The sequence below is a fragment of the Vipera berus genome, assembly GCF_964194415.1.
Source record: "Vipera berus genome assembly, chromosome: 2".
NCBI classification, from domain to species: domain Eukaryota; kingdom Metazoa; phylum Chordata; class Lepidosauria; order Squamata; family Viperidae; genus Vipera; species Vipera berus.
Window position 1 is genome coordinate 274,109,351 of NC_138203.1, and position 13,302 is coordinate 274,122,652.

The 13,302-nt window shown below is 45.3% G+C and overlaps 1 protein-coding gene across 1 annotated transcript in view; it reads right to left on the reverse strand.

Moving 5' to 3' along the window:
- LOC308662047 (histone H3-like centromeric protein A) overlaps positions 1 to 13,302 on the reverse strand; it is a 61,400-nt gene that overhangs the window by 5,833 nt on the left and 42,265 nt on the right. Inside the window, exons 2-3 of the mRNA XM_081317464.1 lie at positions 10,380 to 10,529; positions 972 to 1,084 (exon numbers count right to left, since the gene is read on the reverse strand). Of these exons, the coding sequence (XP_081173590.1) occupies positions 972 to 1,084; positions 10,380 to 10,524 (258 nt within the window). The 5' untranslated portion in view covers positions 10,525 to 10,529. The remainder of the gene's footprint in view (positions 1 to 971; positions 1,085 to 10,379; positions 10,530 to 13,302) is intronic.

Genomic DNA, 13,302 nt, shown 5'->3' on the forward strand with positions numbered 1-13,302 from the left:
TGCTCTACACTCTGTAGCAAGCCATCTGGAGAAACCTGGAAGTTATGTCAGGATGCTTTTCATAGACCGTAGCTCGGCTTTCAACACTATTCTGCCAAGCATCCTTATTGAAAAGCTGACTGACTTGAATTCCCCCCCCTCCATCTGTGACTGGATTAAAGATTTTCTGAGACCGGCTACAAACAGTGAGGGTCGGGTCTGTTTTATCCACCCCTCTGAAGCTTTGCACGGGCTCGCCTCAGGGCTGCGTGCTTAGCCCCTACCTGTACTCACTGTACACATACAATTGTGTATCCTCCGACCCATCCACTGCGATCATTAAGTTCGCAGATGATAGCTCTCATCTCTCGAATCCCATAGCTCTCATCTCTCGAATGTGTGTGTGTGTGTGTGTGTGTGTGTGTCTATATATAAGAAACTAAATATTATGAGCCCAAGAATGCTTCAACAGACAGACTGAAGAAGTCACAGAGAGAAACCATGGAAAGAGAGAAGGCACAAACAAGCGACATCCACAAGCACACACTTGTTTCCATTGTGACAGAAGTGGACACCCCCCCTTTCCACTGCACCACACGCCCCCCCCCCAAGCATGCTGCTAAATGGAGCACCCTGGGACATCCACAGTGTGCCTTTGATCAACAAACAGCAAATCTGACAATCTGTACCAATGGAAAAATAAGTGGGCTCTGGATCATTTTGAATTTTTACGGGGGGCAGCGGGGGAAGGAGGAGAGGTTAAGGGAGCATTTGGGTATCTTACAGAGAACCACAAAATGCATAACCACCTTATGGGGGGCCCTTGGTGCTCACTGAGCTTGGCGGTTTTCTTGCAGGCGTTTCATTACCCAAACTAGGTAACATCACCAGTGCATGAAACGTTTTAGATAAATAAAAGTCTCATTTTGGACCCTGCGGGATCGAAGGACCTCACATGTGGAAGGAAAACCCAGGGTGTGTAATCAACTTACCACACGAGAAAAGGGTAGCTTGGCAATAAGTAGATTAGTACTTTTTTGATACTTTCTGATCTCCTGCAAAGCTCGGAAGCCGGGCCGGTATCTCCGCCTTCTCCGATGCCCTGCTGGATAGGAGGTAAAGGTAGGTTAACAAAGGAAGGATGAACCCAAACAGGAAAAGAGATTTCAGCCCAGTAGTTCCCAACTTTGGCGACTTTAAAATGTGTGGACTTCAACTCCCAGAATTCCCCAGTCAGCATAGTTGGCTCAGGAATTCTGGGAGTTGAAGTCCACGAGTCATAAAAGAGCCAAGGTTGCCTACCCCTGCACTAGACTAGACCAAACTGGCTCTCAATGTTGATTACAGGTAGTCCTCAACTTACAACCACAATTCAGCCCAAAATTTCTGTTGATGAGGGAGACATTGGTTAAGTGGGTTTTGCCCCATTTTACGACCTTTCTTGTCAAGAAAAATCAAAATGCACAGGTATAGTGTAGAGATGGAGGTCAAGGATATGAAGGGACCTGCGCAGAACACTGCCTGCCCCAGTATCTTGTTATTCCCATGTCTATGAGCTCATTCCAATTAGCCTTGCCAAGGACTGCCAGGAACCAGATAGATATGAGAGACTCTGCCCTGGCTTGGGAGATTCGGATGTTCTTTAGGATTGACTAGGGAGTATTCCAATAAACAATGCTTTTGCTGTGTGAAAATTCCTGCTTGTTAAAACTGTATAAATACAATAAACTCTGCGTAGGCAGACAGACATTTTGGGACACCCTGCTATGACTGGTCTCCGAGTGCCACATATGGCGCCGGAACAGGGACAATAAATCTTTAAATACAAACAAACCAACAAAAAGAGATTTGAAACAGGGAGCCCTCCCTCCGGGGGAGCAACTTTCAACATATTTACCTCCGTCTGGAATAGACCCCAAGGTGCACCTTCGTCCTACGGGACCCCTCAGAGTTAAGTATGGGTTGCAATCTATCTCATCAGCAGCAACAGCATGTAGAGGAACTAACCTTCCTGCTACAAAAGTCAGGGCTTGAAGCACCTGTGGCAGAGATAAAGAAGCTCGTAGGAGAGATAGGGAAACACTGTCCTTGGTATCCGGAGCGCGGGACGCTCCGTTTACAGGACTGGGTAAAAATAGGGCATACTTTACATCTAGAACCCCGGGCTCCAGTTCAGATATTACATCTATGGTTTCAATGCCATCAAGCAGTGGAAAAAATTGGCTCTGATGCTTTGGCAGGACAACAATTGACCACAAAACAATTGACCACCTAATTATGATCAAATAAAATTTTTTCCTCCAAAGTTATCTTTAATTGGACCTTCAGCTCCTCATGAAGAGGTTAATTCTTCTGCTTCTTCACAGCCATTGTATACCCCCAAGAGACAAATTTTAGAGGAACAATTAGCAAAAGTGGGGGGGGAATGTAGAAGAAATTGCTGATGAGTCTGGTCCCTTTGTTCCAGTTGATGCTGAAGTTGTTTTACCAGCTGCTACTTTACAAGTTTCTTACCAAGCATTTGGAAAAGTACCTGTTTTTGGCAAACCTCATCAAGCCTTCTCTAAAATCAGGCAGAAGGCTACTGAGCCGTATCCTGATTTTGTTAACAGATTACAGGATATAGGAACAGCCTTTTATCAAACCAATTTATTGGCAGCCGCTTTATCACAAGGCAGCAAGCCTCAAGGAAAGTGTTATAACTGTGGAAAACCCGGTCATTTTAAAAGGGAATGTCGAAATCCAAAGTGGGGGGATGTCTGCAGTATCTCGCAGCCCTTTCTATCAGAGGTTGAAACCAAAAGCAAGGGTTTTTTTCTGTCTTTTTTTTAATCTGGCTCTTTGGATTATTTGATTCTTTTGTCAGAGTTGAGGACACCTCCCATTTCACACCTACAAAAGATCCCAGGTTCAATTTTCCTTTTAGTCTTTCCCCACTGTCTTTTGAAGTTGGTGGAATAAATTGTAAGTAACTATAAAAGTTCCTCTTCTTTTAATTAAAAAAGGGGAAGCTTGCTTTGGCTTCAAACTCCAAATCGATGTGTGTTTTGTTTTGTTATATATATACATCTGTACATTTGGAACATTAAGCTTGGACTTGGAATGGTGAGAAAAATGGGAGATGGTTAAAGGGCCCTATAAAACCGTCTTTGGTTGGAATCAACTCCTGATTTCCTTGCTTCTTGTGAGACAAGCCATATGTCTAAATGAAAGTTTTACTAGTACCTGTGTATATACGTCTGTCTATGTTGTTCTGTGTTATTCCAAGACTTGGAAGAGGGTATAAATCCCCTCTGACAACAATAAACAAAAAGGCCTTATTTAAAAATAATAAAAAAAAAGATTTGGAACAAGGAGCTCATTGGCTTGTAAACAGCTGTCTGAAATTATAATAATAGTGATTGGTTTGCCTGGAGAAAGCATGAAATGAAATTTTTCTATGTGAAATTGATTATGCTGGCAGTTGGAATGGACCTGAATGAGTTAATTTGCTGATGTGTAAATGTGTGTGTGTTAACCTCAAAACCCTACCACCACCCCCCTCCGTCCCAGGCTGTGAAAGGAACAGTCTCCAGTCTCTTTCTAACCCCCCCCCCCTGTGTTACTTTAGGAGAGAGAGAGGCAAAAGAAGTGGGGGCTGGTCGTTTTGTTTTTTTCCCCCTCTCTGCTTAGAATTCTGGTCTGAGAAAAGGGAGGGGAAGGTGGATGTGAAATTTAATACCCACTCTTGCAATTTCAGCTTGCAGGTTTTTTTTTCCTGGAAGGAGGAGACCGTACTTGTTGGACAATTCTTTTTGAAATCTTTTGAGTTTTAAAAGAAATTACTCTGCATTGTTTTGTTTAGATTTGTAAGTTTTAACCTACTTAACAGAGGTTTGTTTACATCTGATTGGCATCTGATTTTCAATTTTATTTTCAGAGTGCTTTAACTGACTATGTGGGCTGTATTGCATATCATTTGCCTAAACATCCTCGGCTTGTGTGTTTAATGACTTCTTCCTTTCCTATCCGCCCATTGCTTTCGTCTTCTTTGCTTTTGCAAGCTCCGACTGTTTCAGATGGAGGGAGAATGAGAGGAGCAATTGCTTACAAGGATTCTCATGATGATCCATGGAAAGTGTCCTACACTGCAATACAGTCGTCTCCGCAACGCTCAGAATTGTCTGCTGCAATTTTAGCTTTTTATACTTTTACTCAACAGCCTTTTAATTTAATCTCTGATTCTTATTATGTGTGTCAACTTACCGTATATACTTGAGTATAAGCCGAATTTTTCAGCCCACTTTTTGGGCTGAAAAATTCCACCGGCTTATACTCCAGTCAACAAAAAAACTTACCGAGGACTTGTGCGCGGCCGAGGCTTTGGTGCTTCCGGGATCGCGCGCACCTCTCCCAAGCCACCGCCGTCCGAGACCTGCCGAAGTTTGGGGAGGTTTGGGGAGGTGCGCGCGCACCTCCCCAAACCTCCCCAAACATCGGCAGGTCTCCGTTCCTCCGCGCCCTGCCTGCCTGCTTCTTTCCGCAGCGGAAAGAAGCAGGCAGGCAGGGCGCGGAGGAACGGAGACCTGCCGACGTTTGGGGAGGTTTGGGCGCCTCCCCAAACCTCCCCAGGTCTCCGTTCCTCCGCGCAGACCTGCCGACGTTTGGGGAGGTTTGGGTGCCTCCCCAAACCTCCCCAAACGTCGGCAGGTCTCCGTTCCTCCTGCCGACGTTTGGGGAGGTTTGGGCACCTCCCCAGGTCTCCGTTCCTCCGCGCAGACCTGCCGACGTTTGGGGAGGTTTGGGCGCCTCCCCAAACCTCCCCAAACGTCGGCAGGTCTCCGTTCCTCCTGCCGACGTTTGGGGAGGTTTGGGCACCTCCCCAAACCTCCCCAGGTCTCCGTTCCTCCGGGCAGACCTGCCGACGTTTGGGGAGGTTTGGGCGCCTCCCCAAACCTCCCCAAACGTCGGCAGGTCTGCGCGGAGGAACGGAGACCTGCCGACGTTTGGGGAGGTTTGGGGAGGTGCGCGCGCACCTCCCCAAACCTCCCCAAACTTCGGCAGGTCTCCGGACGGCGGCGGCTTGGGAGAGGTGCGCGCGATCCTGGAAGCACCGAAGCCTCGGCCGCGCGCAAGTCCTCGGTAAGCTCCGGGCGGTCACTTGCTTCGCGTCTCCTGAGGGAAGGGGGGGCGACTGGAGCGGGCGTGTTTCCTCGCCTGCTGGGCGCCGCGATTTGCCCGGGGAACGCGCGGGCCCCGAATGGCAGCGTGGAGCGAGGAAGCGGACAGCCAGGGCTTCCCCGAGAGCCGCGGCCACACAGGGTATTCCTGTGTATTCAGGCTTGCAAAATGGCGGATCGAGCCTCTGCTGGCGGCAGAGGCTTGCAGAGCGCGGATCCAGCCTCCGCCGGTGGCGGAGGCTTGCAGAACGGCGGATCGGCTTATACTCGAGTCAACAACTTTTCCCAGTTTTTGGGGGTGAAATTGGGGGTCTCGGCTTATACTCGAGTCGGCTTATACTCAAGTATATACGGTATCTTTAATCTTCCAGGTCCTTACATTACACCCAGGATTGACTCCAATCTCATGGCTCTGTTTTTAACTTTACAGCAACTACTACAAGACAGAAAGCATTTATATTTTGTTTCTCACATACGCAGTCATTCGTCTCTACCTGGACCTCTTTCTGAAGGCAACAGTAGTGCTGATACTGCTGTTCATATTTTTCCCACTTTGTTTTCAGATCCCTTCTTCAGTCACTCTTTTTTCCATCAAAATGCCAGGGCGCTGGCACAAGCTTGCCATATTCCACTTGATTAAGCCAAGCAAATTGTTTCATCCTGTCCCCAATGTTCTGGGGCATCCCCCTCAGGGGACACGGGAGTTAAGCCCTGTGGTTTTGCCTTTAATCAACTATGGCAAATGGATGTCACTCATGTTCCATCCTTGGCTCCCTGGAAGTATATTCACTTATCTATTGATACCTATTCAGGAGCACTTTGGGCTACACCTCAACGAGGGGAAACGCTAATCATGGTGGAGCAGTGGGCTAATGCCTCCTTAAGTAACACCAGCTGCCTGCAATTAGTGCAGGTTTGAGTCCCACCAGGCTCAAGGTTGACTCAGCCTTCCATCCTTCCGAGGTAGGTAAAATGAGGAGCCAGATTGTTGGGGGCAATTAAGCTGACTTTGTAATAATGCCGCTTGGGGTGTGTGTGAAAGCCCTAATAAGCAGGCATATACATAGAATGAAGGCTACTGCTAAGTTTGTAAAGCTGCCCTGAGTCTTCGGAGAAGGGCGGGATATAAATGGAATTAATAAAAAAAAAATTAAAAAAATTCTCTTTTTTCAGCCATTACTGCCTTGGGCAAACCCTCCTCTTTAAAAACTGATAACAACCCGGCCTATTCTTCATCGACCTTTTTGTAATTTTGTACAACCTGGAATATTGTTCTTACTCATGGGTTACCCTACAATTCCACAGGTCAAGCCACCGTGAAAAAGGAGGGATCTCGGGTACCCAATTTGTCGTGGGTAACGCAACAGGTTAAAAAAAGTTTTATTTACCTTAAATCAGTTGAATGTCTCTATTCAAAATCCGACTGCTTATCAGAGACATTTTCAACAGAAAACAAGCTTGCCTCCCCCTCTAGTATATTATCGGGCGTTACCAGAAAAAAAACATGGTTAGGGCCGGTCCCTCTGATTACTTGGGGAGGAGGATACCCTGCTGTGCTTGCTCCTACAGGACCCTTGTGGATTCCAGCAGGTTGCATCCACCCAGCTAAGGATGTCGTGGCACCAGTCCCCAAATCTGGCTTCCGCAAGGATGGTTTTTTACATGTGGTCAAGAAACTTTTAATGACATTCCTGCTAATATTAGTGAAGCACAGTGTTGTCTCAGCTGGTTGATTCCTGTTTTGTTTTCCCAACAGCAAATTCACTCAAATCGTTTTCGACAAGGAGTTACGTTAGATAGCACCTGTGACTCTGAAACAGCTTTACTTAATAAAGCAGAATATGTAGCTTTGGCTATATCTATAGTGGGTGTGCCAGCGCTTGCTGCTCATGCTCATCTTAATATTAACGCTATTGTGTGTAATTTGGCAAAAACAATTAATGTTACTTCTATAGCTATTTCAGCTATTAACCACGAGCTGCAAGCTTTGCGTAAAGGTATTTTACAAAATTGTGCTGTTATTGATTATTTGCTTCTGCGTCAGCATTTGGGTTGTGAAAGTTTTGAAGGAATGTGTTGTTTCAATTTTTCAGATGAATCACGAACCATCCAACACCAGCTCAATATTTTACACAATTTGGCCTCTGATTTGAAAATTGATCCTTTAGGATCTTGGTGGGAGAGCCTATGGATATGCTTTGTATAAGAAATTGCAAGGATATTCTTCTCCTGATTAGGACCCCTCCATTAACCCTTTTTATAAGTCCTTGGCAAATAAAATAAACAAGAGCTCGATGTAGAGATGGACGCCAAGGATATGAAGGGATGTACGCAGCAAACTGCCTGCCTCAGTATCTTATTATTCCCATGTCTATGAGCTCATTCCAAATAAAAAAGAAAAGAGTGAGATTAGGACTGACTATGGAGAATTCCAATAAACAATGCTTTTGCTGTGTGAAAATTCCTGCTTGTTAAAACTGTATAAATACAATAAACTCTGCATAGGCAGACAGTCATATTTGGGACAACCTGCGTTGACTGGTCTCTGAATGCCAGATATAGTATAGGGGATACCTTGCTCAATAGTAGTAACTGTGAGTGGGATCTCGGAGTCCTAGTGGACAATCACTTAAATATGAGCCAGCAGTGTGCTGCATCTGCCAAAAAAGCCAACACAGTGCTAGGCTGCATTAACAGAGGGATAGAATCAAGATCACATGAAGTAGGAATACCACTTTACAATGCCTTGGTAAGGCCACACTTGGAATACTGCATCCAGCTTTGGTCACCACAATGCAAAAAAGATGTTGAGACTCTGGAAAGAGTACAGAGAAGAGTAACAAAGATGATTAGAGGTCTGGAGGCTAAAACATATAAGGAAGGGCTGCTGGAATTGGGTATGTCTAGTTTAATAAAGAGAAGGATTAAGGGTGACATGATAGCAGTCTTCTGATATCTCAGGGGTTGCCAGAAAGAAGAGGGAGTCAAGCTATTCTCCAAAGCACCTGAAGGCAGGACAAGAAGCAACGGATGGAAACTAATCAAGGAGAGAAGCAACCTAGAACTGAGGAGAAACTTCCTGACAGTTAGAACAATTAACCAGTGGAACAACCTGCCTCCAGAAGCTGTGAATGCTCCAATACTGGAAGTATTTAAGAAGAGACTGGACAGCCATTTGTCCAAAATGGTATAGGGTTTCCTGCCTGAGTAGAGGGTTAGACTAGATGACCTCCAAGGTCCCTTCCAACTTTATTATTATTATAACTTTTATTCATTAAACATGAAATTCAGTCAACTGAACACTCAAATTGACTGGCACTAGTGGTTGACACGGGTTGCTGACAGCATCCTAGGTATCAACCAGGTATCTCCTTAAAATGTAAGATGTTCCGAGTAGTGCAGTTATTATTATTATTATTATTATTATTATTATTATTATTATTATTATTATTATTATTATTATTATTATTATTATTATTATTATTATTATTATTACACAATTGGACGTGGCAGTGCCTTGAGACACCCGAATAGAGGAGAAAGAACTGGAGAAGATAACAAAATACAAAGACCTACAAATAGAAATAGAAAGAGTGTGGCAAAGGCAAGCAAGAGTAGTACCAATAGTAATAGGAGCCTTGTATGCACTTAACAGCTTTGGCAAAGAAGGTCATAAAAAAGGGCAAAATTCCCCATTTAATCTTACATAATGACAGAAATTTTTGCCTCAGTTGGGATCATAAATCGAGGATTACCTGTGTATCACAGTTCATAAACTGAGGGCTTCTTGCAAGAACAGTCAAGTTTCTCCAAAGCTTTGTAGGGGGTAATTTCCTCAGACTAGCTACACTGGGGGAAAAAAATCTCTTTCTCTCAATTTCAGGATAACAGAGTTGGAAGGGACCTTGTAGGTCAGACATGTCAAACACAAGGCCCGGGGGCCGGATCCGGCCCGCAAAGTGGTTTCATGCGGCCCGCGAAGCCATCCTGGAAACAGTGAGGGAACGGCCCCCACTGCCTTGGCCCTGGCCCAGAGACCCTCCTGCCAGAGACCCCCAGATCTGTCCCACTCCTGCCCAGGCCCCCATAGGCACCCTTGATGCGAACGATGTAGAGCTGGCCACGCCCACCCAGTAGGCCATACGCACTCTAGCCACACCCACCCAGTAGGCCACACCCACCCTGGCCACACCCACCCGGCCCCCTGAGGGCAACCACAATGCTGATGCGGCCCTCAATGAAATTGAGTTTGACACCCCTGTTGTAGGTCTTCTACCCAAACCCTTGCTGAAGCAGGGGACCTTATACCATTTCAGACAAATGGTTGTCCAGTTTCTTCTTAAAAACCTCCAGAGTTGGAGCACCCACAACTTCTGGAGGCAAGTCGTTTCACTGATTAATTGTTCTGTCAGGAAATTTCTCCTCAATTCTAGGTCAGTGGTGGCGAACCTGTGGCACGCATGCCAGAGGCAGCACTCAGAGCCCTCTCTGTGGGCACGTGCGCCATCGCCTCAGCCCCGGATCTACCTGCGGCCCCCTCATCAGCAGCCCTCCCGGAGGAGAGTCACTCCGAGCGTGGCCCACCCAGAGCAGCGCAGCTAAGGACATGGCATCCAGGAAGCGGGGACAAGACTCCGCCCTCGCAACCCGTCACACGCAGTTATTGCTGCGGGGCGCAGGCAGAGAGTGTAGCTGGGCCACCTGGGCAATCGGTGAGCTGTGGAGGTGGTGGGTGGCACTGCGGGTGGGCAGAGCAGGGGGTGGAGCGGGGCGGGGTCACAAGGTAGGGATGGGGCCGGTTTTGGAGCACTCGGTCTCTAAAAGGTTCGTCATCACTGTTCTAGGTTATCCCAAAGGTGCTTTTTCATGAGGCAACTGGACCGCCTTGTTTTTCTTTGAAGACGTTTTGCTTCTCATCCAAGAAGCTTCTTCAGCTTCTTGAGAAGCGAAACGTCTTCAAAGAAAAACAGGGAAGTCCGGTTGCCTCATGAAAAAAGGACCTTTGGGATAACTATGAACTGGATGTCTGAGAATCTCCATAGACATTTCATTCTAGGTTTCTTCTCTCCTTGCTTAGTTTCCATCCATTGTTTCTTGTCTTGCCTTCCGGTGCTTTGGTAAATAGGTTAACCCCGTTTTCTTTGTGTCAGCCCCTCAAATATTGGAAGACTGCTATCCTGCCACCCTTAGTCCTTCTTTTCACTAGATTTTTTGCTCCGGTCAAAGATCCATATTTCTTACCTGGTGCTTCTTGTGGGGGGCGCCTCAGTCCAGAGCGATGGGGAGAGGCTTGGCTCCTGCGTGGAGATCCTCCAGATTGACCACGACGGGGAGGAGTCGAAGGGGTTCTCCTGGAACTGGTGCCAGCCGGCGAAGAACGCCGCATAGTGCCTAGCAAAGAAAATAACAAATATTGCCTCTGACAATACCCGCTCAGTGAATTGAGATTCAGGAGTACAGATAGTCCTTGACGTAGGACTGCCACTGGGCCCAAAATTTCCATTACTAAGCGAGACAGTTGTTAAGTGAGCTGGGACCCGTTTTACGACCTTTCTTGCCACCGTTGCTAAAACAAATCACTGCAGTTGCTAAGTTAGCAAAACAATTGCAAAGGGAATCTGGCTTTCCCACTGACTTTGTCAGAAGGTCACAAAAAATGATCACCTGATCCTGGGATATTGCAACCGTCATAAATAGAAACCAATCGCCAAGCGTCTGAATTTTGATCACCTGACCACAGGGATATTGCAAGGGTCGTGTGAAAAAATGGCCCTAAGTCATTTTTTAAAGTGCTATTGTAACTTTGAATGGTCACTAAACAAAAGTCAAGGACTGCCTGTATGTTTATATTGGCTGTTGGAATTCTAGGCTACCTCATAACAATTGATAATCCATTTAAATTCCCTTTTTCAAACTACTCTAATATTCTACCACATCAAGTCCCTACAAATTTAGGACTAGCAGATTAAACAAGAGAAACTCAAAGGACTATTAGACAGTGGCAGATATTTTCTAATGATCCTTCAGATTCGGGTAGCCCTAAGTGACCTAATTTGGGTGCAAAAAAGCAAGGCAGTAAGGTTTTACACTTAGCCTCACAATTTCCCCAGCATTACTCAGGAATTTAAGAGACAAAAGAAACTCCTGAGCCGAGGTTTCAGCAAGCAAACAACTTTTATTTTGATCAAAATAGAGTTGGGTGGCCACATCTCTCTTCGTGGCTGGTAGAGAGATGAAGGCAACAACCAGGAAAGATGTCTTCCACCTTTGATACCCCTTCAGAACAAAGAGATCGGGTCTTGGTACTAGGAACCAAAAGATACAGAAAAATAATTCCTAGTTGATAACTCATATACAACAACCCAGGCTCCACCATAACTCCTTTTCCCCCTCCCCTCCCCATGCTCTTTTCATATAAGCAATCCCCTGTACCTAAAGGTAAAGGTAAAGGTTCCCCCGCACATGCGTGCTAGTCGTTTCCAATTCTAGGGGCCGGTGCTCATCTCCGTTTCAAAGCCAAAGAGCCAGCGCTTGTCCGAGGACGTCTCCGTGGTCATGTGGCCGCCATGACTAGATGCCAAAGGCGCACGGAACGCTGTTACCTTCCCACCGTAGTGGTCCCTATTTTTCTACTTGCATTTTTACGTGCTTTCGAACTGCTAGGTTGGCAGAAGCTGGGACGAGTAACAGGCGCTCATTTGCTTTTATATAACTAATTATCCCAATATAAAGCACCTACAAAGCTGCTTGCACATAAACAAAGATGATTACAAAGTATCACTACTAATATCAATATTACTAACATCAACCTTAAGCATAATAAAATCCCTTCAGCAGAATAAGAACATACTCAAAATTGTTATTACAGGCAGTCCTCGGCCTACAATCTCAACTGGGGCCAGAATTTCTGCTTCTAACCAAGGCAGTTGTTAAACGCCATTTCTACCTAGCTGCATGGAACAACATTAATCCAAATGAAAATGATCCCTTGGACGTGTTGGGTATATATTCCTGATATATTAAGACTGATTTTAAAAACAAGTTCTACTTTGATAAACTCACGAAGTCTGTCAGAGCAATTAAGGAGCTGGGACAGGAAGCGCCAGGGAGACGTACATAGAGTGAATGAAATTCCTCTCTGCCCCATGGTGGCACTACCTGTAGCACCAGCCTACAAAGTGGCGAAAACTTTAAGAAAAAGACTACCTTGCCAACAATTCGGCTTACTGTATAAACTCACCTGAGCAATTCCTCCAATTAATTAAAAATGTCAAAATAAACGAAGGAGAAATAATGGTCTCGTTTTACGTCACGGCATTATTCACCTCTGTCAACACTGACCTGGCCAGACAAACCATCTATGATCTACTCACTGTCAAGGTTGAATCACTAAGATGCCTGCTAACTTCTATCGCTAATCAAACAGTGGGGAGGGGTAGAAAGCGTAGGGAAGAAATGGGATTTTAAGAAAAAGAAAGATACACCGAATTGAATGCAGAATTCCAGAGAATAGCTAGAAGAGATAAGAATGCCTTCTTAAATGAACAGTGCAAAGAAATAGAAGAAAACAATAGAATAGGGAGGACCAGAGATCTTTTCAAGAAAATTGGAGAGATGAAGGGAACGTTTAATTCAAAAATGGGCATAATAAAGGACCAAAATGGCAGGGACATAACAGAAGCAGAAGAGATTAAGAAGAGATGGCAAAATTACACAGAAGAACTATACAAGAATGAGCTTAATGTCCCTGATAATCACAATGAGGTGGTCACTGACGTCGAGCCAGACATCCTAGAATGTGAGGTGAAGCGTGCCTTAGAAAAGCTGAGCAACAACAAAGCTAGTGAAGGTGACATTATTCCAGCTGAGCTATTCAAAATCTTAAAAGATGATGCAGTAAAAGTGCTACACTCAATTTGCCAGCAAATTTGGAAAACCCAACAGGGGCCACAGGATTGGAAAAGATCAGTTTTCATTATAACTCCAAAGAAAGGCAGTGCCAAAGAATGTTCAAAGTATCGCACCATTGCACTCATTTCACATGCTAGTAAAGTTATGCTTAAAATCCTACAAATAGCAGTATGTGGATTGAGAACTATCAGAAGTACAGGCAGGATTTCAAAGAGACAGAGGAACTAAAGATAAAATTGCTAACATATGCTGG